Source organism: Brienomyrus brachyistius, chromosome 6 (assembly GCF_023856365.1).
Source record: "Brienomyrus brachyistius isolate T26 chromosome 6, BBRACH_0.4, whole genome shotgun sequence".
Classification (NCBI taxonomy): domain Eukaryota; kingdom Metazoa; phylum Chordata; class Actinopteri; order Osteoglossiformes; family Mormyridae; genus Brienomyrus; species Brienomyrus brachyistius.
The window spans coordinates 14,019,305-14,046,611 of record NC_064538.1 but is presented as its reverse complement, the minus strand read 5'-3'; the positions used below and the strand labels follow the sequence as shown (position 1 = coordinate 14,046,611).

The following is a 27,307-nucleotide window of genomic DNA, read 5'->3' as shown; positions in this document are numbered from 1 at the left end:
ACTCGACGCAGTTACATCCATTATGGGATGTTAACCACACGCTTAGCACTGGGGCTGAATCCATTCTCCTGCTGTGGACAGTCACCCAAGTCTTCAAAGAATTATACATAGTAATAGGCTGCAGAGCATAGAAGCAAACTGCAGCGTCCCATTAAATCCCACTGAATCCCCCAGACAGGGAAAATGCGAGGAAACTATGCATTTATAAAGCAAAAAAAGGAACGTTTTTTTTTTCTTAAAAGCCATCTTTCAAAGGAAATCCTTCGATGGCTGAGCACAACCCATCAAAATGGATAGAGGAGTAATAGAGATTCATAAAAAATGATGAATGAGAAAGTACTTTCCAGAGGAGTGTCGGCACAAGCAGGTACATAGTGCTTTACAACGACATTACACTGCTGATGACCTCAATTCTCCATTCCCTTGCAGACTGAATGTGGCCTCCACCCACCTTAAATCTGTGAGATTCCTACCCAGACATTAACTTATGGCTACTCTGAATCACTACACTGCATGGCCCTCTAGTGGACAACACCGAAAAACAGTTACGTTTCAAAAGTAGTAACAACATACAAAGATGTTATCTATAAATAGGCTTAAAAGGAGCCCTTGAACACATAATCCGGCCTCATACAAAATCCAGTCCGTTTAACAGAAGCTTACAAATACGCTTCACGTGTATGAAACAGCTACATTTATTCGATTTGTCATTAAACATAATGCGATGTCTATGAAAGCTCCCTTCACCGTCAGCGCAGTAAAAGCGCTGCCCTCTCGGAGAATATGACTGAAAGGCGGTGGGACCTGTCAATGCTGCCCTGCGTTTCCTGTTCAATGGAAATCAGTTTTAGCGAACAGTTCGGCCAGACACTCCTCGCCTCGTGCTGGCGAACGCCTTGGCAGCTGAGGCTGCGTTTAAAAGGCGCCTCCACGCCTGTCGTGGTCGACCGCTGCCGATGGAGCCGCTGCGTCGGCCGGTGATGCTGGAGTCCTCCCTACACAAGTGTCCTCGGGCCCTTTCTGCCCATCAATGGCAGCAGCCTCACGCGCAGCTCCTTATGACAGTCTGCCCATTAAAAAGGAGTTTGGCTGGAATATCATCCCCCCACCCCCCCCCCCGCTCATCTCCCACCATGTGCTGCACTGAGATAAGGAGAACACCCACACCGGCGACACCCCCCAGAGCCTGAGCCTGGCCCCGCAGCCAGCTTCCCCGCGGAAGCATGCCGTCGCTATTCACGCTAATCTCTGCTGCCGTCGCTCTCCACGCTAATCAGGACATGGGGTGTATCGTAACATCAGCACCACCGCTAACGTGCAGCGAAACATTCCCTTTAAAATGGTCTGGCTCTCAGCCATTAGCCTCTGCGCCATCCGGTCCCAAATACTTATGCCTTTGTGCCTTTAGTTCTGCACTGTTTTTCGATTCCATTGGTTTCTATGTGATTTATACGATGCTCCCCCTCCCTTACCAACCACCACCTACCCCTTTATCTATAGTCTTCGTAACATCCATAGAAAATGTTCCAGTCTTCCTGTTAACCATGGCATTGCGCAACTGGAAAACACAAAGGAAACTAAATAAGAACAGCAGCAGGAATGGCAATAAAAAGCAAAAACAAAGACTGAATGAAAGCACGGTCTGTGGCCAATAACTGCATCTTTGTTCACAATAACGGAATCATTGTGTTCGAATAATAAGCCTTTAAATAACATAATTAACACAGATAAGGCATTACGACTTGCTACAGTTGGAAATACTAGGAACAATAGAATGTATTAGCAATTTGCACATTGTTTCAAATGACAAAGTTAAGTACAAGATGCTGTTTGCAAAAAAAAAGTGGACTACATAACGTCTCAGAAAATAATTCAGAAAAAATGAGCATCTAAATTAAAAGCAGCTCATTAAAAAATCCAACACATACGACATCATCTTTATCTTCCCACTCCACTTCAGAGAGATCCACACTGCTGTAGTTTGGTTTCTTCCTCTTTTGTCCCTCTTCATACTGCAAGAAGAAATTTTGTTTATAGCACTAACTTATACTCTAAGAATACAGAAAATTTGAATTCCCATATATATAAATATATATATATATATATATATATATATATATATATATATATATATATATATATATATATATATATATATATATATATATATATATATATATAAAATTATGTACCTTTAAAAATATGACATGATGCGTTAAAAACATTGAACAGCACTATGAGTTGACGGCAGGTTTGCGAAAAGGGCATGATTGGTTCTGGTGTAACTGCGTTACACTCTGCCATCTGGTGGATAATCTTGGAACAACGGAACAATAGCAGGCCGGGATAGAACGCGTTTTTAAAGACAGCTACACACTGTTTCCAGGACACTGTGAGCACGCGGATCGTTCTGTGCAATTGAACAATGAGGTTCAATAGAATCCATCCTACTCTTTCAAAGAAAAGAAAAAAAGCTAATTAACCAAAAACAGATTTGGCAAGTCGGTGTGCAATCCGTCTGTTCTCCTTTCAAATCCTATCCTATTATATTTCCTTTGTCCTACATGCAACCCACATTCAATGACAAATAAATGCATTTACACGGTGCCACAACCACACTAGCTAAATATCCCTCTTCTGGTGTGTGACTGCTGATGGTCACGTGACACTCATGAATCATTTATGGAGTCACACATAGTAAAGGTGAAATAACCAAATCCGGCAGTTTGATCCATGCGTTCTCCGTACACATTTAGCCACTAGGGGGCTGCAGTGAGCCAGATGCCAGTCCAAAGAAGGATGGGCTAATACACCTAAGTGCACTACAGTGCCAGTCAAAAGTTTGGACTCACCTACCCACAGAACCGTTTATTTGTATTATTCTCTACACTTTAGATAATAATTATAAAGACACCAAAACTGGGCAGTGGTGGCTTGATGGTTAGGGATGCCCACTTATAATTGAAAGATTGCAGGTTCAAATCCCCAACCAGCAAGGCACCCCTGAGGTGCCCTGAGCAAGCTACTGCCCCCAAGCACTACTCCTCCGGGTGGTGAATTAGCTGCCCCCTGCTATGTCACATATGGGTTAAATGCAGAGGACACATTTTGTTGTTGTGTGCTGTGGTGTGTCAACAATGAAAATTAATCTCTAAATTCTAAAATTATTATGCACTGACCAAATAAGTATTAAATGAAACAAAATGTATGTGTTGGGCAGGGAAGCTCTGTGGATTGGGAGTCAGAAGGTTGCCAGTTCAAATCCCGTGGTCAGCAGAGTGATCCCATCATTGAGCCCATGAGCTGTTCTCTTAACCCCAATTGCACCAGAGACTGGTTGACCCTACAGTCTCCTCTACACCAGTTTCATGAGGTGGCCTCCTGGGAAGCTTTTCCAGCTGTGCTGAAGGAGGTCCACATATATGCTGAGCTCTCATTGGCTGCTTCTCCTTCACTCTCTGGTGAAACTCCTTCAAAACCATTCCTACTGGGTTTGGGTCAGGTGGTCAGGCCATGTGATGCAACAGTATCATTCTCCTTTGCAGGCAGCTTGGTATGTCCAAACTTTTGACTGACTGAATTTGGACTGAGGAAGGAGACTTGAGAAACTGGGGGAAACTTGGGCAATCACAGGTAAAACATTCGAAATCCATAAGCAGGAACATGAGTAGGACTGCAGTCCAGGCGACTGACGCATGGGGTAGCGGAACAGCTCCATGGGCCGCCGTGTTGCTCCATGCGCCTCTAGTCCATCAGGGCTAACACTCTACCTAATGAAATTTGGCCAGCAAGAGCGTCCTGAAAGCAAACACCCCTGCATGTCCCTAATGAACTGCAGGAGCGTCACGGTTTGGTGCTGTGAAGCTCTGCCGGATTGCCATCCTGCTTGTACCCCACCGCATCCCGTTCTCGGCCCAGCAGAGGTCACCTGTACCCCTCAGCTGCTCAAACAAGAACCTCACATGGTAACACCTCAGAATGGACCCACTTTTCCCTGCTACATTTATCCTATCTCATTTTTAAAAGTTTATTTCTATTTGTTTTCCTTCTAAACCTCCTCCATCCTCTGTATTTACATTTCAGTGGCACACATGTATTGTATGCGTGATCATTTCAGCCTCATCACAAGCATGTCATTGCCCAGATGTCTCTGCCTTACTCCGCATGTGTCGAATAAAGACTTTGACTTTGCAGAGTCAGGGACAGGATGTGAATCCACGACCCTGAAGATGTCAGGCCACTGGTTAGCCTCCTGGATGGTGCCACCCTGCAGGGAAAACAGGTCTTCCAGGCTCCTGGAATCAGTCCTGGACATTTCAGTGCCATTTCAGGAGCTCCACCTCCGGAGCACATCAATGATAAAGTGCGGATGTGGTGAGCCCTGACGAGGACCAGACCTGATGCTCTCTGAAGGCTTTCACATTTACTTCTCCCCTTATTTAAAAGACGTATATTCTCACAGCTTTCCATGTTTATACAGCCGGATATTTCCGAGGTGAACAGTGGGGCCCCAACACACACCAGCTACTTAAAGCCAACGGTCGATCTCCTTCACTGCTCTGTCCCCATGACAGCCATCCTGAGCTGAGGACATCTATCCACCTTCTGCCATTAAACCTCTCCCTACTGAGCTCACAGTTAATCATACTGGAAATGGGCCGGAACAGAATAATTTATGGACTCGGGATAACAGGCCACTGATGAACTTTCCCCTTGGTCTGATATGAGATATAAAGCTACTTTTTTCAGAAATTTCTCTGCGACCACATGACACGAAGGGACACTGCAAGGTACATAAAGCTTCCCCCCACTCCGAAAATGAGCTGCTCTGTCACCTTTCAAATGTCATGCTCTTACCATACATGCTTTGCTACTGTACATCATGTCTGTTGACAATAAAGCATTACTCAGGCCACTGGTGCTTAAATCCTGCTTCCGAATTGAAATAATATATTGGATATCTTCAAATACACAAGACAAACATGAAATAAAATTGAACAAATCAATGAAAGAATGGGAGACACCAGTCACTGTACAGCAGCGTAACTGATGCATGTCCGTATTTCTGCTTTTTCATCTGGTACTGAGTCAAAAGATCTTGGGCTGCCCAGTACTTCGGAAGATCACGTGACCGTGAGGATCAGCTAAAACAATAAAGGGGCGGAACAGTGCAGTGGCCAACTGCTAAGAGTGGTTCACACGCACAAAAGCGACCATCAAATGCAGTAGTCAGATCAGATAACATTTTATTTGTCCCCGAGGGAAACCGTTAAACCCACACAATGGGGCTCTGGGGGCCCTGAGTGGGAAAGCCTCAGAACCAATCTGCGCAAAAGTGGAATAATTAATGGATTAATAAGCAAGTGAGCGGAGTGGTAAATATTGTTGTTTGATGCATCTGCATGGAGCAGGGCAGCAGCAAAGTACCTTTGCGAGCAACACAAAGCACTAAAAGGCGTAAAGGAGACCATGCTTCCACTAGAACATCTTCAGATGATTCATTTCAATGGAAAACTGGGGAATATAACTCCCCTCAAACCTTTAATTATCTTTTAAATATATCTAATTCGGGATGCCTAATTGCATTGCAATTAAGTGTTCTCTCTCCAAAGGATTCCTGTGCTCATGTGCTCCCCCTCCTTAAAGAAAGGGGGGGGGGGGAAGAATGTAGACTACAATGGGCTTAATCACTGGCATTCAAAAGACAGGATTTCAGGTTTATTCAAAGGAACTCTGAGGTTTAAAACGCTCAGCTCATTTAAAAACAGCCCCCCGCCCCCTGCCCCCGACTCTCACTGCCACCCTCAACATAATGGAACAGCTGTGGGTAAAGAGGCGGGGTGCGTCGGCATACTGGTGGGGGGGGGGTCTATCTCCCTCGGGACATCAGAAATGGCTGCTGCTTGGGGGGGCTCGGCTACACGGGGAGATGAGAGCCTAGAGAGACTGGCCTGCAGAAGAGCAGAGCTCCCCAGCTTGAGAAATTGATTCTGCCATTTGCAGCCTCATGTGCCATAACAACCAGCCCCTCAAAATAAAAGCAGACCCCCCTTTACAAAATCGATACCGAAGCACCACTGAAATATAATATTTCCCCAAGATGCGTCACCATCACGGCGCCCCCCCACTGCAATGCGAGCGTGTTCCTGTTTTCACAGTCGCCATTTAGTTTTATTTAAGGAATTGATGGTTTAACACATCTCAGCCAGCCAGGGCACTGACTGCAGGGCTGTTTGTTTCCCAGAGGGCAATCAGAGCCCCAGTTATCACAGTAATAGCATGGTGCCAAGATGACGTGGGACACTAGAAGACGGCTGCTCCGTAAACACCGACACAAGCTGGGCAGCCGGCCAGCGGTACACTGCACATCGCACACTGCACATCGCACACTGCACACGCCGCACCCGAATAAAATCGGCATCCCTGGTCGGAGAAGTACTGCTCCTCTATAGAGAGAACGAAACGTACAAGTTACAGATGGTCGTAGACTGACGATGTGGTTTATGTTCCACTGAACCCAACGTAAGGTGAAAATATCGTAATCTGAATATGAATATGATACATGACACACTTGGGCGATAAGTAGAAATGATAGGTTTATGTTTACGATGTTTACGATCACGATCGCTATAGAGACCGGAAGCGTGGCTGGATGGACGCTGCCATTGCCTGGTATCAGAGGACAGTATCGCAGTCACACGCTCCACCAACATGCCAGCAGCACAGGATACAGGCGAGTGTGAGGCCCCCGCACTGCACGTCTGCGCAGTCACACGCTCCACCAACATGCCAGCAGCACAGGATACAGGTGAGTGTGAGGCCCCCGCACTGCACGTCTGCGCAGTCACACGCTCCACCAACATGCCAGCAGCACAGGATACAGGTGAGTGTGAGGCCCCCGCACTGCACGTCTGCGCAGTCACACGCTCCACCAACATGCCAGCAGCACAGGATACAGGCGAGTGTGAGGCCCCCGCACTGCACGTCTGCGCAGTCACACGCTCCACCAACATGCCAGCAGCACAGGATACAGCCGAGTGTGAGGCCCCCGCACTGCACATCTGCGCAGTCACACGCTCCACCAACATGCCAGCAGCACAGGATACAGCCGAGTGTGAGGCCCCCGCACTGCAGGTCTGCGCAGTCACACGCTCCACCAACATGCCAGCAGCACAGGATACAGCCGAGTGTGAGGCCCCCGCACTGCAGGTCTGCGCAGTCACACGCTCCACCAACATGCCAGCAGCACAGGATACAGCCGAGTGTGAGGCCCCCGCACTGCAGGTCTGCGCAGTCACACGCTCCACCAACATGCCAGCAGCATGTGATGCAAGCGAGTATGAGCCCCCCCCCACTCCACGTCTGCGCAGTCACATGCTCTCGTTTGCGAACATGCCAGCAGCTGTTTTTCTCTGTGCACTTTACCCCCCAAAAGTAACCCTGCACGTCCCTAATAAGCCCAAGGGCCAATCACAGTTTGTTCAGCTCTCCCATCTTTTTCAGAGTACACCCCCCCCCACCCCCCATCTTCCCTATCTCCCCACCCCCCTACAGGTCAGAGAAGCTGTCCCTTTCTGTATACTATTCACAAAATCCAGACATCTCTGCTTATGCTTGTTATACCAGATAACACTAATTGTATTTGGCATTTAAAGAAGTCAAATCCATGGCAACGGTTACCATAGGCTGCAGGTCCGGGTGGGTCAGGACGTAGCCGTTGTTTGTGATCGCGAAGGCATACCCATGGATACCTAGCTATAATTAAATGGGGGGGGGGGTGAAGATAGTGTCAGTGTTTGCATTGTTTTTTTTTGTTTTTCGTTAATCACACACAAGGCCTTCGCCTCTCGTCCCCGAAACACGGCTCAATTTAAATTCATGCAAAAGCGAGGTGCACGCCGATCACTTCAAATCACACCTTGTCATTTGAAGCGGTTTGGTAAATAATACGTTTCCAAATGTCAAATATATTTCGCACCACAGCCAACTTATCAGTATTTCCTCTGCAGTATGACATTAAAACCTAAATTATAAACTGTATAATTTCCTTTATTCTATCACCCTGCTGTAAAAGGTTTTTCCAATGGAAAATGAAAAAAAAAATATATGAGTTAAACCTCAAAATTTTGAAGAACCAGTGAAATATCACCTTGTACTTTGGAATGGTTTTCAGGAGCTCCTGGACGGGAACATCTGTGCCCACCACACCCAGAAGGATGCCCCTGTTTCTCTGCAGGGAAGAAGAGGGCACCCAGATGTTGGGCCACACGTGGAAAGCGCCGGAGAGCCCAGCTGAGAGATGTTCTATTGGTCTTGTGTCCCTGCACCTGCGACTCTATACTCACCGTTTGGTTTTTGGTGCTGAACACTGGCATTGCTACAGTGGTCATCAGCACTGGACCATGGCTCTCTCCAAGCTGAAGAGCAATTAGAAGACAAGCTGTTTAATAATGCATGCATGAGGCTTCATTGGATGAAAATGGCTTTGCGCTGGTCTCCTGGCTCCAGATGGTGATGGCGTGTTCGCATGATTAGGAATATGGCCATCAGCGGCAGCAGTGTCGCATTACGGCCATCAGCGGCAGCAGTGTCGCATTACCCACACACGTCACTGCCTGGCTCCCCTTTCAGCCACATTAACAGCCCCCCACCCCCTGTGCACTTTCAATCGATATGCCCCGTCACAGACTAACACGGGGGAAATCATACACAGCCCCCGTACCCAATGAAAGGACAGTTTTCTCCAGCAGTGATGCAACCAGTGAGAGGAAACATCTAACAATTAAAAAAACAAACAAACAAATACATAAATAAATATTAAACCACATACATACTGTCCTTTATCATTTCATAACAAAGAATGAATATTTTCACTGAGTATACTGTATAGAACATCATGGCCCACGTAGTATATGATACTGATAGTATATGATACTGATAGTATATGATAGTGTACTACTATACAATGCTATACCATGGGCATTAAAATTTGAGTACGGAACCAGAGAAAGAGTTTGCCTTTACTAAACGTGGGGCCAGGCATGGATAGAAATCATTGAAATAATTTATAATGTAAGACTTCACATGAAATGTGGGATCCACAATGAAAGGCTCATACGCCGAGAGCATCAGATAAGCACACAACATGTGAACAAAATCTTCATATACAGCTGCCATTTTAGACAAAATCAGGGTCGTGTGATGAATGGTATGTCAGTGTCACCTCCAGAGAGGTACCCATCACAGGAGTTCTTCTGTCCCTCATCCCTCATCAGCTTTGTTCTGAGCTCTTTTTGGTGTGGGGGAAGCCAATTTGGAGAGAGACGTCTCCCCACTCAGTTTACAAACAGCTCTCTCTCAAGAGCTCTTTTCTCTGGGGATACAAGGCACACTTCGGAACGAGCGAGACAAAAGCACAGAGAAGGGAAGACGGCCGGCCTGAGTCAATACCGGCACACACGAAGGGTCATTACGCCATCAATAGCATGGGCAGGGAAGAAAATGGAGGAAAACACAGTTTTTTTTCTCAGACAAATGAGGAATTTCAGGAACAAAGGGAAGATCATCAAAGAACCCAGACAGCTGGGTTATTAGAGCAAACTGACCATTTTGGGGTAATCTAGCTCACTGCAGCCAGCAACTGGCACATAAAAGGGAGTCCTGTAGAAGTGGTGAAGCGCCGCATCACGTATGTAAAGGCAGACTTCACCAAAGTGGACCAGCCATAATGTTTCGTGTTTTTATTAGCTACAAGCTACATGGTCTTAAAATAACTGTTAGTGAATAAAAGGGCTATTATTTCTGCTCATTTTACTACACACATTTGTGTGGGTATTAATGGAAAAATGAGTCTTTTCCAAGCGACAAAGACAGGAAGTAGGTCAGTTTTTCCCCTCTGCAGGCGTGTCTGCTGCCAAGGCTCAGTTCGCTGCAGGTCACCCCCACGGAAACGGGCGGGTGAATCCGCGCGTCGATGCCACTAAGCTGGAAACGCAGGCGCGGATTGGGGAGACCAGGAATCACGGCTGGGCCGGCGTGCACAGCTCAGCGGGTCACGTCGCTCCTGTGGAGACGCGCAGATCTGTGCTGTGAAGATAAATAGGATGGCAAGGCAGAGTGCCGGGCCTTGTGCCTTGTGCCCCCCCCCCCCCAGATTCCCGGGTGATCAGGTGCACCGATGATGAGACGGAGAGGGCGCACGGTCTGACGAGGAAACCAGCAGCCGGGCTAAAAATAACCACGCACGCCAGTCTGTCTGCAGCCGGGCAGGAGGAGCAGCGCGGCAGAGGCAGGCCCACGAATGGCAGTATTTTTGGCCTCGCCCCACTCCCCCCTTCCCGCAATGTCAATGCGCTGTACGCCTTAGAAAACAGAACCTGATGAGGCAGAGGATGATGAAGAGCGCAGCCTGAAATACTGAGGCGTGGGGGTTTGAAGGACGAGCTGCACTAGGAGGAAGTGAAGGATAACGGGAAGGAGCACGGCAGGCTGTGACCATCCGCTTTTCCGCACTGCCTCCACAGAGATACAGCCAGTGATGCATTCGTTGCATGTATTTCCATACGACATGGATGCCCTTTACCTTTCAGCCGACCGATAACTTATAGGAGAGACAAAAAAAAAACACAAATATGGGCAGCAGACGACACCGTAATGAGTAATTATTGCCAAAACGGCGCCGTCTCTCTGAACATGACTGAATGAGTGAAAGAGGAATAAAACAAACTGGACGTCTTTAAGTCTTAAAGGCATTATTTGGATGCATTTGGTTAAGTGCACAAATGCTGACAACACAAACAGTTGTAGGGCAAAGATGAAACCAATGCCTTCAACTGACAGTTGTGTGATTATCCAATAGATGTTTCCGAAGAGGAATTCTGAACATATGGTGATGCAGATGTCTACAGAAATGTTAGTTATGCTTGCCTGGGAAATAATGCATTGCTAGCTGATGCCTTCTCCATAAATACTGTCTGGTTTGTTATTATTGTCAGCATTAACTGACTTAGTAGATTTCTTTCCCAAATATAATAAATATTATAGAAACACTGACCATGGTGCCATATACAGGGAGAATTCCAATTACACATAACACATCCTAAAACTTCAGTACATTTGTGGGCTTTTGAAAGCACAAAGATCTGAGATTACCAAACGACTGGCACAGTTTAAATATCCAATGATTTTGAAGTTTGAAGTTTCACTCTGGCTTTCCTGGATTTCTGGTTTCTATCCTGTCTGAGCTGAATGTTTTGCACCATTTCACAAAGAAATGGCCAAGCAACTCTGTAAAACCCGCTGTGAAAATGGAGTAGAGGTTTGATAGAAAGAAAATAAGGTTTTGATATGTACTGTAGGTTGTAGCGACGTGTGGTTGATGACAGGCTTTGTTGTTGGGTAGCAGCGACGGCGCAGAATGAAATTGCGCAGCACCTGAGCACTGGACCCGCAAGAGGCTCAGAGGACTGGCAAAAGGAGCTGGGAATTCACCGAGCTGGCAGCAGATCGACAGCACTGACGGTGAACGTAGTGGGGGGTGGTGGACATGAGGAGACGTGGAGAAGCACCATTAACAAATGCACATGTGTGAGTGGAAAGACCGGACCAAGCCGAGCAACTGACATGGAAATCAAAGGAAGGCTGATCACACAAGGACAATGGCCAGCATGTCAGAATTAAATTCACTGACTTTAGGACGCATGGACAGACAACAGCATGGTGGAAGACTGGAGTAAACAGGTTACCTTTTGGGCCTGAGGAAGCTACAGAACAAAAAAGAGAGTTACAAAGAATAAGTACAATGACAAACATTTAAAAAGACTCCTGTCAGCCCTGTTGATCTTTGTATTTGTTGCACGGTACCTTTTTCACTAAGCATATGTCTAGATACTGTAGATGGGGATCTATGGTACTAAACAGATTGCAGGTAACTCTACAAATAGCATGTTTTCTATTACAAGGATTCAAGAAGAAAGCCCATGTCTGGAGAATGAAGTCTGCCGACAGCACCCTTAGATATGCATTTAAAAAACAATCTGAAATGCAGTTACATCACAGCAACAGAACATGTGTTATAAATGGTGGATGTTATAATAATTATACAATTTTAAAATAATTAAATTGTTACATGAATATGGTAAGCTAAGATACTGTGCGTTAGAAAAAAACATGTCATTAGAATGAATCCATTTGAAAAAACACGTCTGTGCATGCACTTTGTAAGCAGAATAGGATCCTGAAACACCCATTTAATTTCTTATTGGCTACAACATGCTGACCATCCAGAACATGGCTGATTATTTCAGTAGCTTATTATCTGCTGTACGCTCTGTGCCCAATAGAGACCACACATTAGGATGACCAAATTAGGTGAACTACAACATACCTCAGCATATGCATAACAAAATATATTTGTCCAACGAATTACATGCAAATGCAAAATAAAATGATTTAACAGGGTGAGTTCAACAAAACTGGGACATCAGTTATAGTGGGACATTTAAGCTTTGAACCTATGCTACTTAAAAAAATCATGAAAATAAACAGTGCCTAGATCATGCTACAACAGGGTTTGGTCTTCAACAACTGTTTTCATTGGTGTGACGTGTTTATGATGACTGTGTTGAGAATTTCAAGACATGCTGTGTGACGCAACCTCACAGCGAACGGACCGACAGACGAAATAACTTTCAAAAGATAAGGCTGCTAGAAGCATACAGTATAATGGGGTATATTGTTTAAAATGTTGTATTTTAGTAAAAGAGGGTTGGAAATTGTTTGAAAAATAAAGCAATAGCATAATGTAGATCAGGGGGTGCCCAACTGGTTGATCACGAGCGAGCAGCGTTTCTAGGTAGATCATGTTACAATAAAAGGATAATGCTTTATTTCATTGGTGGCAAACCCGTCGATTGCGACTGGCCAAAAATACCATGGGAACCCCCCCCCCCCCCAGGTAAAGGTCACCAAAATATACTAATGAAAGTTTCATGGAGATCACTCATGAAGTCAAAAAGAAAACACTTACTTATCTAAAGTAGTTGAATTTTGTGAACAAAATGTTGCAATAAATTTATTTATGGTTTGTTTACATAAAAACCCACCGTCCCACTTTTGTAGAAGAGCTGTCCCACTCTACCTGAACAAGTTCATCAAGAAATGAGAGGCACCTCTCTACCTTTTATCCCATTAAACTCTTAAAAGGTATATTATACATTGTTTAAAAGTCCCCAGAAACTCTTAAGGGGACATGCAGCTAATAGAGAAAAACATTGAATGGCTTTCGTGAGATTTTTCTAAATCGTTTAACAAAAAGTGCCCCATTATTGCACAGGTCACCCTACAATCAATGCATATTTACAGGAAGTGATGTGGCTGGAAGAAGATGCTAACAGGAACCGTTCCAAAACATGCTTCCCTCTTATAGATACACAGCCTGACTGTTTCTGTACGAACACGTTTTTCCTGCACAATCATCCTTCTGAGAGACTCCACGTCGTGGGTCACAGTGATTTGAGTGGTTTAATTCCAAACAACCCGACTCCGACTTAACTGAAGCATACAGCCAGACAAAAAGAACAAAGAGAAGCAGTTGTTTGAAATAACGCAGCCTTGAATACATTTCCTCATGGCTTAATACGAAAAAACAAATGTTGCATGGAACTGGTTTTAACGATATCGGCTTGGCCTAAAACAAATTATACTTGGTGGGTGAAGCTTTATTTTGTTGCTTTCATTCAAATCCAATTTCTTTTATTTATTCAAAGACAGTAAAACAGGTTAAAAAAATTTGACTCAACATGTAGATGTAAGTAGAAAAAAACCTTCCATTATATTCCAAACAATGTAAGTTGAAATACAGCAGCCCCAAATGAATGGACTGAGTGTTCTGGGGGGATTTTTGAAACAAGATGTGTCCAGTCTACATCCCTGACATTATGCTCTGATTGTGTTTATTCTGTATTTTATATAGCAGTGCCATATGCACAGATGCAGGCAGTTCCAGAATACAAACCTATTGAAAAAGAAAATGAAGGTAGAAAAGAAAAGGCGGAACATGATTAGCCATAGGTACAATCAAAAGCAGATACGCTGAATGAGGTTCAGAACAAAGACACGCTTACAGGTCCGTCTTCAGCAGAAGTGTTTTTATAGCGATAGAAAATAAATGCTGCTTTCAAGTTCAGAAAGCACTGCAGTCGAGTGGCTTTCAGGCTGGATTGTACCCTCTTCTACTCTTAGAAGAATGGGTGCAGAGTTTTTAGCCAGATCTAGAAATGGACCGGTTATAACCACAACCAAGAGATAAACATAAACTCCATTAGCCACTGACTGCAAAGCCCTGACACTGGAAATTGAACTAAATATAGTGAATGACATGTTTAACAAAAATAACTGGATTAATGTATACATTTGTAGCAATGGGGCAGTAATATTTTACTGCCTTACCTGCTGATACTAATAAACCACTTAATGACTTAAATACAAAGGACTATTTATCGGGGGGGAGGTTGAATAAGTCCTAATTAAATACTGGGAGTTCAAGACGCCTCTCCAGGCTCATACACCCCAGAAACCACCTGAGAAAAGCTATGCAAGATAATACTGCATGGGTCAGACAGTGAAGCCTGGGAGACATTCTAACCCTATCAGTACAAAGGAACATTCCGGAAATGACCGGCTCAGCGGCTCAACACCGGGCAGCAATCAGGGGAAAATCCAGTCCCTTTAGTTTACATTTGAATTCTGAGTGTCACACTAGGGAGAAAAAAAAAACGTAAAAATTTCAACACTTTTGGAGGTGGATTGGATTAATGAAACTCTGTGAATATCATGGGTGGGGGGGGGCGGGTTAGTAGTTAACAGTGTGGCAACCCATCAGCTGTCACCCAGGTTAAGGTACTGTGCTGAAACCGAGGGTTGCCAGGTAACCAGGACTCCTCACCTCAGCATACAAACATACGCTCAGAACCTCCTAACAGTTACACTTAGAACGATCCAAGTCACCATGTTTTAGGTTTGAACAACAAAAGGCATATGTGTACAAAATAAAGAAACGTCTCCTTTGGGAACTGGTTGGAAAAGAATAGAAGCAAAATAAGAATAAAAAAGCTGAAGAGTCACCCGGGTTTCCATGTGAGAGATCTGTACAATCCGAAGCACTCACACTCTGTCATATCAAGGTGCAACAGTGTAAAACTCATTCCCCAGGCCAAAGACCATGCAGAAACACACAGTACCTCTACCAAGAAAAATGTCACCGCAGAAATGAAAAAAAAACACACACACAAAAAAAAACAAATGCAAGCATCTGACATGCTTAAAACCGATGCGTGTAATGTTACTTTCGGACAGTCGTTAAAGGCCAGTGGGCAAAGCAGACCCTCACGAATGAAGGACTGTGCCGTTCAGCTACAGGCCGACTTTGCCCCATATATCCCACATGGTCCACTCTTACACACTCCCACACTTGGCATGCATGCTCATGCATTTAGCACAAGTTCTCAAAAAAGCTTAGTGCAGCATGCTTGATGTGCACTTCATCCACACTTTGGTCAATTTTGCATGAAAGTGGTCTTTGGCTAAGTTTATAGACCACAACTCACCATATCAGTGATGATTATCATTCACATCTAACACAAGGAAGTCTGCTATCTTATCAGAGCTCCAAAGAAGTTTCAGCGTAAGTGCATTATAACTCAAGTCAGTGGTACAATGAATGTTTACACTGCCTAGGCTACAGTGAACAACCCTAAACACAATCAACACAAGTGACGGCATAGCTGTAGCATGTCTTTGTACTTTACATGCACTTGCACAGCATGGGTCTTATGTTTACATACGTCACCAGAGTGCGTTGCATCTCAACCCGTCTTAAGTGTGCTGAATGGGACAAAGTCACTATAACGGTTTAACGTGTCCCATTAGGTAAGGGGGTATGCATGGGTGCCCCCTCTGCCCCTATGACACGTGGTTAAAAATCTTATCAGGGAGACAACGGGGGGGCCTACGGGCAGAAGCTGTGCCAGAGTGCTGATGGCCAGGGGTGAAAACGGGAAACCGCACAGTATGTTTTTACGTGCAGCAAATACTGTTCATAAGAGCTGGGGGGTATTAAATTTAATGATTCCATCTGGCGCAATGGAGATGTCCAAGTGATCGGTTTCAGCACTGCCAAAATAGGAGACTAGAGCCATGCCCCATGTGATAAATATGCTCTCCACTATGTTAAATTGTATGTTACATTATTTTAATTTTTCTGGCTTTTATTATATACCAGACAAATGACCTCCAAGGTCAGTGACATGAAGCAGGTAGCGGTCCACAGATGCTTCGCAGAAGCGGAATCAGAGCGCAGCAGAAGCAGGGGGGAGGGGGGCCGCGGCGGTGGCCCCTGTGTGACAGTGCGTCCCTCCGCACGTCAGGAATCACACTCGTCGTGTGAGTAAATGTCTTCTCCCACAAAAAATTGTGCTAATCGTACTTGATTTAATGGCATGGCAAAATTACAGTTTTTTTTTTTAAAACACATTTGGTAGAGAAATTAAGCCTTAACCTATAGCCGTGAATGACTTGTGCACCACAGACAGTACAGAACATGCAATAAAATGTGAACATTTATCCACAGCTATATTAATTTCATTATTTTTATTTTCATAATTTTCATAGGCAACTGAAAGTCTGACACATTCCCTGGGGCTAAATTTGTGTTTCCTGGGTGAAAACGGCCGGCGCACACTCACTGTGTTGTCCATGTAAGCCTCTGTCCAGACCGTGTCGTGCTCCTGGTCGATAACCTTGGGCCGGCTTAGAACATGCAGATATTCCATTACGTTCTCCTGCACATCGGCCAGAGTGGAGATCTGGGTGAAATATCCTGTGAATAAAACAGGCAGCATATGTGGTGACTGCAACACTGGCATGTAGCGGCCATGACGTGGTGGAAGGCACAGGGCAACAGGCGACAACAATGTGTAAGACTGACAGTGCGTTTATTCGGTTTGCTCAGCACGTCTGCCTGGAATAACCACTGACAGAGCAAAGCCTGAATACTCAAGGCTCTGAATACTCAAAATGACCCATATGACCCAATGAAACAACACCATCCACCCTCATTTACACATTTATTTGCTGGATTTCTAAGTAAAATCATTTCCCTGTGATGAGTTATACTTCGTAGTGAAGTACTGCCATAAAGTCTATTATATAAAAAATTTGGGTTAAATACAATGGTTCGTAATAATGAACACATGCATTATTTTGTGACGTTGATAAGGTTTGAGGTACAGTACAGTACCGTATGTAGTAATTCTTATTATTGACTTACAAGAAAAATTCGTATTACAGACTGCATTAATATTTTTCTGACTTGCCGACAAATCAACTAACTTAAAGACATCTTAAGGAACATTTAGAAGAAATTGTTTCATAAAAATATGAATATCCATTATAACACAGCGGACAACCATGCCTGTTCCTCCAAATGAATTTTTTAGATTGTTTCATTTCTGTGTTAAAGAGCATTTACATGAATTTGACTTTTCCCCCAAGGCTACAGAGGGAGATGTAAGTGGCATTTCAAGCTCCCAGAGAAGAGAGAGTGTGGATCGTTCCTCATGATCCATCTTCCTGGCAAGGACTTCCTTGCCCAGAATCTAGTCAACTGGAAAGCGGCAAACTGCCTCCATCAGTGCTGTGCATCCATGAGGAAAATCACTGCAAGGGAAATTGATTTGGGGGTCGCTGACCTCCCCAGCGGATCCAGACTTGCTCCCCAGCGTTGATGCCCACCCAGCCACACCCACCCTGCTCGGCCTGACCCCCCCACACTGACAGGAGACAAACTTGGCACGACGGAACCCTAAGAGCGCAGCAGAGCGCAGGCCCGAGTCCAGACAGCATGGACCGTGACTCAGCTCATGGTACACAGAGAGCACGGCGTGAGGAGAATCCTTTCAGCAGGATACACAAAATGCTGAACTACTACCAATATGCATCAGGGCCTTGTTATCATTAAAACTGTTTTATATTTACATGCTTTTAATGCACATCCATCCATCACCACAACCACTAATCTGATCGGAGCAAGGTGGCCCCAAACCAAAGGCAGGAAGCAACGCTGGCAGGACACCCTCCAAAGACGGGGCGCTCACACCTTTGCTCACAGAGTATGGGTCACAGACACTCACCTTTGGACTGCTGGACAATTAAAAACTCCACACTCATCGAAGCTGAAATTCAAAACCAAGACTCAAGGGGAAATAAACCTCCTAAAAATTTTTCCATCATTTCTTCCCATTTTCTCTGGTCATTCTCTTCTGTTGTCAGAGGTGGAAAGTTGAAGTGCAGAAAGTAAAAGTCCAGACCAATGATTTTGTTTCAACCATCCAGTTGAGATCTCTGTAACCCAGGTTCGAGTCTCCGCCTGAGTTACATGTGTGTGGAGTTTGCATGTTCTCCCCATGTCGTCGTGGGGTTTCCTCCGGGTACTCCGGTTTCCCCCCACAGTTCAAAGACATGCTGAGGCTAATTGGAGTTGCTAAATTGCCCGTAGGTGTGCATGTGTGAGTGACTGGTGTGTGAGTGTGCCCTGCGATGGGCTGGCCCCCCATCCTGGGTTGTTCCCTGCCTCATGCCCATTGCTTCCGGGATAGGCTCCGGACCCTCCACGACCCAGTAGGATAAGCAGTTTGGAAAATGGATGGATGGATGGATGAAACTAAATCTAGCCCAGGATTTGTACTTTCTGAACCTAAACATTCCAGGTCTGCTTGTTGTAGATCTCCACAGCACCTGAACACAATGCCGATACCTCGTCTTATCAGTCGTGTGCTATCAGTCGTCAGGTCAAAGATCGGTCATAAATCTGTTTTCATTTACATAGTTAATCTGCTTATTTACTCATACAGAGCTAGTGGCCCCATGACTGTATGGCACCAGCGCCGCAAACATTATAGGCCTCAGTATATCACCAGGGAAACAGCACTTCTAAATGTAAATCCAGGTCCCTGTCAGCACACGTTGCCAAGCTCCAGTCACTGAACTGGGCCGCTGTAATCCATCCCCGATAAAGGACACCCCCACCTCGCCGGCTTATAGGCCATTGTCTACCCACAGGCCTAATTTTAGAGCCACTCCCACCACATGTCCGAATCCTCAATGATGGCCGCCTTCCCGCCAGAACGCAGAGGGATGTGACTGTCGTGACCCGCGACTGTCACGAGCGAGCAGCGGTAAGTCTCTCAGGTAGTGCTGCTGGCGATCACACCACCGAGGAGGTAAGACACAGGCATACGCAAGCCAGCAAATCAGAGCCGCATGATGGAGATCAGAATTGTGGGTGGCAGCAGAGAGTCATTTTCACACAAAATGCATTTACCTTCTGCAGATGACACACAGCTGGTGATACACTGAGCCACTCCTGCAGCTTACTGGAGTGTGTGGCTGTGACCGTATATATAAAATGTTATTAACGTACCAGTGTTATTCAGCTGAGAATCGAAAATAAAAAGTGAAATTTCGTAAAATTTACTCTCACTGTCGCAGAGATGTGTCAGAAGTATCGGAATGTGTGTTCTGGAACGTGATGTGATGGGTGAAACACAAAAAGAACAACCAACCTTTGTTAGCACATGCCATCCATTTCAAGTTATCAGCAAAGGAAGCCTCTCTTCCTATCAGGTAGGGAAATATTCGCACCTGAAAAATAAAAATAAAAAGCAGGTCAGGGATTTCATTGGCCACCTAAAGCAACAACTGAAATTTATAAGATACTGCTTAGTCGCAGCCTGTTCGTTATTAATTTGCTATTCATTTCAGCAGATTTTTCTTTTGTCTGTGATTCAGGCTTATAAACAATTTATTCTGTAAGATGAAAGTAACGCTGAGAAATCTGCTTGTATTATATTGGGACAGAAGAACTACCATTACATTTCACATGTGCTGCTGTTTATAAGCATTCTTTGGAGAAAAAATGTTTAATAAATTGACTGATTGACAATCCCAGAATATCTAAATAGCCGGTCGGATCAGTTAGCAACAATATTTAAGAAAAGCACCATGTTCATATGATCAGAAATAGGTAGACAGGATATAATTAAAGTATGGTGGAGGAAGAGATAATGCACATTTCATATAAAACACTTAAACCATTTTGCAACACCTGGCAATCGTCTAGAGAGTATTTATATTCCATTAATGCAAAAATTGAAAAAAACAGTGATAACCTCTTCCATTCGAAATCTTTCACTAAAAGGCTGCATCTTACCTCAGCATAGCACCTGAAACCTCTTTGGTTTTGGCATTATTCTTCCTAATGAATATTCATTGTTTTACACTTACACAGCCTATTTTTCTGCTACATAACGTAAGTTAGCGATGTGCCCTCATAGGTAAGTTCTTTTGGAAACGCTGGAATAGGGCGACACCAGAAGCTGTGTGAGTTATACATCTCTACGGACACGCAGCACCATTGCTCACTTGGCATCTCCTGTGAAATCTCTGTGATTTGTACTAAAAAAAGGCCTGTTACATTGAATGTAAAAATAAAAATGGCGTGACAGTTAAGCAGAGGAAGTGGAAAAGTGACATTACATATAATTATAGACGTATATGAACATACACACACAAATACTGAGAGTAAAACAAAAGTATCCTATGCTGGGTACTTCAAAAGGGTTACACAAAAAGTTTTGTATGTTAAACCATAATTACAACTCCAAAACAGTTGGGCTGTTGTGTAAAATGTAAATAAAACAGAATGCAATGATTTACAAATCATACAAACCCATATCTAATCAAATTCAAATTGAGCATGTCTTTGTCCTATAACAATTAAATTCGTTTAAACAATTGATATGTTGTCATTGTTCTATTTTCAACTGATTATGGGTTTACATGATTTGCAAATCATTGCACTCTGTTTTTATTAACATTTTGTACAGCGTCCCAACTTTTTCAGAATGTCTACATGAATTCCATAAGATCCCTTCATGCATAAGATCCATAAGGTTTTGCTGATCCGAAAGGATGGCAGACAGGTCTCAGTGACCGAGGAGCTGATCCAAAAGCCTAGCCAATAGGTTTCGGTGGGCATGGAGCTGATTGGAAAGCCCGGCAGGCAGATGGGTGTCAGTGAATGAGGTGCTGATACAAAAGGCCAGCAGATGGGTGTTGGGGACCAGGGCCTGACCAAAAGCACGGCAGATGAACCGAGAAGCTGATGCGATAATGTCACAGACAGGTTTTGGTGGCCGAGAAGCTGGTCCGAAAGGCCGGCAAACAGGTCAGGGTGACTGAGGAGCTGAGCTGAAACCCTGCTGATGGGGATTGGTGGCCAAGGTGCTGATCCGAAAGCCTGGGAGATGGTGATCAGTGGCCAAGGTGCTGATCCGAAAGCCTGGGAGATGGGGATCAGTGGCCAAGGTGCTGATCCGAAAGCCTGGGAGATGGGGATTGGTGGCCAAGGTGCTGATCCGAAAGCCTGGGAGATGGGGATCAGTGGCCAAGGTGCTGATCCGAAAGCCCAGCAGACGGACTAAGGTGTTGATCCGAAACCTGATCACAGCTCATTGATCTTTCATCAATTTTCCCTTCCTCTTTCTTCTGTAAAGATATTCCTGAAATCTATTCCATTTTATAAATAATCAAATAATTTTCTGTGTATGTGTATGTGGAGCACAGATCACAACACATCCTGTGCATATCCAATCATTTAGATATTGGATATATCATTTCTGCTTAATGTGATATTTATATAAACAACAATAATTTCTTCACAATAAATATTGTGCATTCACAGCAGAATACCCACTCATTTTACTACAGGGCCTGTAATTTGAGGTGAAATAATACAAGCAATTACAGTCTAAAACACGCTGTTGGTTTTGCCGTGATTTTCCAGCAAAGTATAAAAGGCTTCATGTGGCTATATGGGCCATACTGTCATGATGGGTGATGAAGGTACAGACGTGGCAACAGAGAGCTTCTTCCCTTCATCTCTATCATACATTAACACATGAATACACATTCTTCTTCTCATCTATATACTATATAGGTTTTTAACTTTTAATTTCGGCATTAATCTCATTAATCTTCTGACACCCCTGAAATGTTCCTTTGCTCCTGAGATAACATTCAAGACAGGAAAAATGAAAAGGACACTCAATAGACTTAATTATCTGCACAACTGTTACCACGTTTATGACTTCAAATGAATGTAAGAAGTAAGAGACTCTGGGGATCATCTATTAACCTTCATCATCATTCAGAATGAAATTAAGGGTTCTAATTAGACTATTCAAATTGCAAATAAATAGAATTTTCATAACTAGCTTATTAAAATGGCCGGGCTCCCGCAGGACAGGAGCCAAGCGTTGCTTCCTGCTGGCCAGTCCCCTCCTTTCTTGAGCAACATCACAGAAGCACCCTTTGGCTGGATCCTGATGGTCTGAGCACCCAGCACAATACGGCACTGCAGAGCCAGTCCAGCTGCTCCGCTTGGCAGGCGGACGGCGGTTCACGAGAATGGCCGCCCAGCGCCCAGATGCGTGGCTAGGCAACGCCCCCTCCATCTCTTTACCCACAATCCCCCTTTCCACATTCAGCAATAACCCATGGGCTGCCATGTATTGTCTAGCTGGTTGCTCCATTTCATTACATCCTCACTCAACCATTCCTTCTCCCTTTGTCTCTCAGAAAATTCTGGAGTGTATTTTCATTGGTTTAATTTGGAGAGTTTTTGGAATATGTCTGCTGCTTTTATCCTGCCTGGCGTATCATGCACCAAAACGCAATGGCCACGGGAGCAAAATTCTCCAGATATTTAACAGCCCGGGTTGTTCTACTTCTAGCGGGATGAATGGTGTAATCGTGTGTAATACAACGTTTAATGCTAGCAGATCCTTTCAAAGTGCGGAAAGTCAGGTCCGCATTAACTTCCCCTGGCACATAACCCAGCAGTCCACTGATAAATTCAAATCCTTTTCCAGAATATTCATCAGTAGTAACTATACAATGCACATAGAAAAGTCATGGGTGACCATTCCCTCGGCGTGATGCTCAGTGGAACACAGGATCGCCAGAGACATGAAAAATGAAGCAGATCATTCCGCTCTCATGTTACGTTTGATCGAGAAAACACGGATGACTGCACTGAAATATCTCTGCTTTAATTTGATGTGTAGCATGCCCTTGAAAAAAAACTCCAAATCACTATTGTTTTTTTTAAAAAGGAGTTATTGCCTTAAAGTCATTTGCAAAATTTATTCAGCGCTGCAGGAAAAAAAAAAAAAACGAATAACTTTCATTATTTATGTACAAATTTAGTTTGTAGGCCACCAAAGCAGGAGCAAAGTGGGAGCAAGGCAGGAGCAAAGCAGGAGCAAGGTGGGAGCAAAGCAGGAGCAAGGTGGGAGCTAAGCGGGAGCAAGGCGGGAGCAAAGCAGGAGCAAGGCGGGAGCAAAGTGGGAGCAAGGTGGGAGCAAAGCAGGAGCAAGGCTGGAGCAAGGCGGGAACAAGGTGGGAACAAGGCTGGAGCAAGGGGGTCCCGCTATGCGAGTCGTAAAGGTGATTACAATAATAAAGGCTCATAAACGCCCTCATCCCACATTGTCGCTCACAGCTCACGCTGCGATCATTCACGGCTGCCACGCACCATGACCTCCGTCACGCCTCAGCGCCGCCGCCATTCCCGCCCCTCACAGCCCACCCCCCCTTCGAGAAGCTTCCCTAGCGCAGCACAGTGGCCAGATGGGCTATCTCTGGCTCATTATCCCCCGCCTATGAAGTGGAAATGCCAACAGAAGGATGCGTTCCTGTCGGAGGGGGCTCTGCATGCGCAGGGCCAGCCTGATTTACTGGAGCATAAATGGCTGTCGGGACAAGCGAGCAACAAAAGCGTTATGCGTAGCCCATGAACTCTGACCAAGATACACACCCCCGAAGAGGCGGGGAGGTGTGGGGGGGGATTTCATCAGCAGTGATAACCGCGGCGTCAGCTGCTGTCACGGCGGCTATCCCTGGCAGTGGATATGCGAGCATTACGCCTTATATTGATTTACAAGACCCTGTTCTGATAGAAATAATGTACACTAGACATTATGGTAACTGTCTTGTTTACAATAAAACTTCAATTACACAACCTTATTGAATTGTTTTGTAGTTTTTAACCATATTATATAATCCAGAAATGCATTATTATGAATACAATAATAATAGTAATACTACTACTACTACTACTACTACTACTAATAATAATAATGATGATGATGATTATTATTATTATTATTATAAAAACAAAGGTGCTAAAGTTTGTTATGAATAGTCTAACTATGGACGTTTGGATAGTAAATCAGCAACATCCTCGCAGACTCATGCTTTGTTGTTTTCACGTTGAACTGGACAAATGTTATACTACAGTACACACACACACACAGACACTTACTCCATGGCAATGCCTTGCTTTATGTGTTTCCAGGACAGACATTTTGTGCTGGCTAACTCTGCAACATGCCAGTCGAGGAGGAGGTGTGTGGATTTTACACCTTATTACTCTTCAGTGAATCAAGGAGATAAATGGACTGAAAAGGCTGATTTCTGGTCCTTTTAAAGGAATTAATTCTATTCATAACCTTGCAAATTAGCATAAATCCCACTGGACCCTTGATATTTAGCATATGAAAACTAGACAATGTTAAATACCGCTGTCCTTTTCTAAAAAATGACATTCAACCGACTAACAAAACATCTCTCAGATTAACGAAGATTTAAAAACATTTCTGCGAAACAGAAAGAACAGAACCTTACTCTGCTGATTAACACGTAAAAAATTACGCACCATGATGTTCGACTGACTTTTCACCACTGTTTTGGGTTTTCAGGGCAAAACACATCAATAAAAAAAATGGAACCTGAAGCTTTTAGAATAATGCGTTTAAAAAACCAATTATGAGCTAGTGCAGCTAAAAGCTGAAATAAACAACTCATTACCAGTGAGGGAAGGTATGTAAGCTATGGACTGTCATTAGTAAATCAGGTGACAGACATCACACACGTTACCGGGTGACAGACATCACACACGTTACCGGGTGACAGACATCACACACGTTACCAGGTGATCTTCCACAATATTTATTCTTTGTTGATTTTAGAATGTACTTAAAAATATCGACTCTGCTGCCTTTTTTTAAAGCAGATTTCTGCATAAATGATAGATAGTTAACATACTTCTGCAATATTTCAGTTGGGAAATAAAAAAAAAATAACAACTTTTTACTTTAAAGACTGAGGCACTTTTATTTATTTCCAAATGTACTATGAAGTGAATGTGGGGAAATCTGTGTAATAACCTGCTAATAACCTCAAAACAGAGGTTGTGCACATAACCTGCAGAGACAGAAAGAGGGAGGGAGGGGGAGAGAGAGAGAGAGAGAGAGAGATGTAGGCGGTCTGCTGATTGTTGCCTTGAATAAGCTCTTAATGAGATAACAGCACACAGGTGCGACTGGGGTTCACCAAAAGAACAGTAGGGGGCAGTATACAACTGCCTCCCTCCCACAGTCAAAGCTTTATGCAAAACAACAAATCAAAACAAATCACTTTTTTTTGTAATACTGACTTCAGCTAAAAGGTGTAGTGAGTGGCTGGGTCCTTTGCCGTGTGGCCTGAGCAGGCACCGAAATAACTGAAAGCTCCGTCATGCTAACAGAAGCCCCGATTGGCTCATTTCACCCATGGCCCGAGTGCAGAGGGAAGCTAATGTAGCTGCAGTCTGCGCTAATGAAATTAGGGCTTGACAACACAGGGGATTGTGTTAATACATGGCCGTGCCAGCGTGCCTTCTTAAATTCCATTTAGATAAATCACATATATCTCATTAGCGCTTTGTGACAATTACATTTACAAAGAAAACACTAAATGGTACTTCATTAAAACATTACAATTTATAAACCTGGCTAGATTTTACAGTTTTAATGATGACAATAAAAGTAAATAACAACCATAAAGTGTGAATTAAATACTGAAATGAGCATGCCATGCTGTTTTCAGACAATGATCAGATTAACAGAGTGACAGAAACATCATCATTAAAAATGTCAAAAAGAAATCATTTTATCCATCCAACACATGGCTGCAATGAGCCCAGAACCAAAGGCTTCGGGCATGAGGTAAGGAACAGCCTGGACAGGATGCCAGTCCATCACTTAGCACAAACTGACCGGCACTTAGAGACCCCTGTCCAATCAAGTCACACCTCCATGGATCAGGGAGGAAACCAGAGTAGACAGGAAAGGCAGGGAGGACATGCCACCTCCCTGCACATAGACAAGGAGGGCCAGAGGTGGGCTGAAACCCCACTCACTGTCGGGAGGGCCAGGGATAGGCTCAAATCCCACACACTGCGAGGAGGGCCAGAGGTGGGCTCAAACCCCACACACTGCGAGGAGGCCCAGAGGTGGGCTCAAACCCCACACACTGTCAGAAGGGCCAGGGATAGGCTGAAACCCCACACACTGCAAGGAGAACCTGGGTTGGGCTCATACCCAGCACCCTGCGAGGTGTGAGCTCATTCTGTTTTCCACTGAGACATTATGCCAATGTCATTATAAATATATTTTTCAAATGTTAAAATGACATTCTAAAGATAAACTGGACACAATGCTGGTTTCCCTTAGAAATAATAAAATAATAAAATTAATATTTAGCGCATGCAGCAGTCCACATATGACAGCTGGGGAGCCTGAACAGCACATTAAACTAAAACATTAAGAAATATGACAGACATAGAGTTCTTCTACTAGCCATGGGCTGCCTTTTAAATGTAACATAATCCCAACCCCCCCACAAGCAATACAATAATCCTCCACTGTGCTGCTGGAGGGCATACTCAGCCTCAAAAATCCTGCCACTAGTCCAGACCACCGTTTCCTCCCCAATAATTTCACCGAGGAAAACAACAGCCTCTAATAGCACTGCAGCCCTGCTGCCCTGCAGCCCTGCAGCCCTACAAGCCTGCAGCACCGCAGCTCTGCATGCTGCCATCCAGGACAGGACTGGCAAGCAGGGTTCATCGCGACAGACATCAGCTTGCAATCCTTTCACAAAGAACATCGAAATCTCTTAGATTCCCCTTTATGTCTGGCTCTCAGTGCCCAACCCCTTTCAATCCACTTTCAGGACTTTAAGCATTTAATGCACATTAAAGGTACAGGCCCTTGGGAAGCAATCTCTAACTGGAACACCAAAAATAACCCAGCCTCCCAAATCTTTAAAAGCTGCTCATAATTGCATCACAATACAATGCAATTCA

General features: G+C 44.3%; 1 protein-coding gene across 1 annotated transcript in view; it reads right to left on the bottom strand.

The window, feature by feature from the left end:
* Positions 1-27,307, bottom strand: part of cacna2d3a (calcium channel, voltage-dependent, alpha 2/delta subunit 3a) — a 154,507-nt gene that overhangs the window by 46,414 nt on the left and 80,786 nt on the right. The window contains exons 12-19 of the mRNA XM_049017799.1: positions 19,620-19,698; positions 16,743-16,876; positions 11,745-11,762; positions 8,346-8,417; positions 8,150-8,230; positions 7,681-7,755; positions 1,929-2,012; positions 1,487-1,558 (exon numbers count right to left, since the gene is read on the bottom strand). Of these exons, the coding sequence (XP_048873756.1) occupies positions 1,487-1,558; positions 1,929-2,012; positions 7,681-7,755; positions 8,150-8,230; positions 8,346-8,417; positions 11,745-11,762; positions 16,743-16,876; positions 19,620-19,698 (615 nt within the window). The remainder of the gene's footprint in view (positions 1-1,486; positions 1,559-1,928; positions 2,013-7,680; positions 7,756-8,149; positions 8,231-8,345; positions 8,418-11,744; positions 11,763-16,742; positions 16,877-19,619; positions 19,699-27,307) is intronic.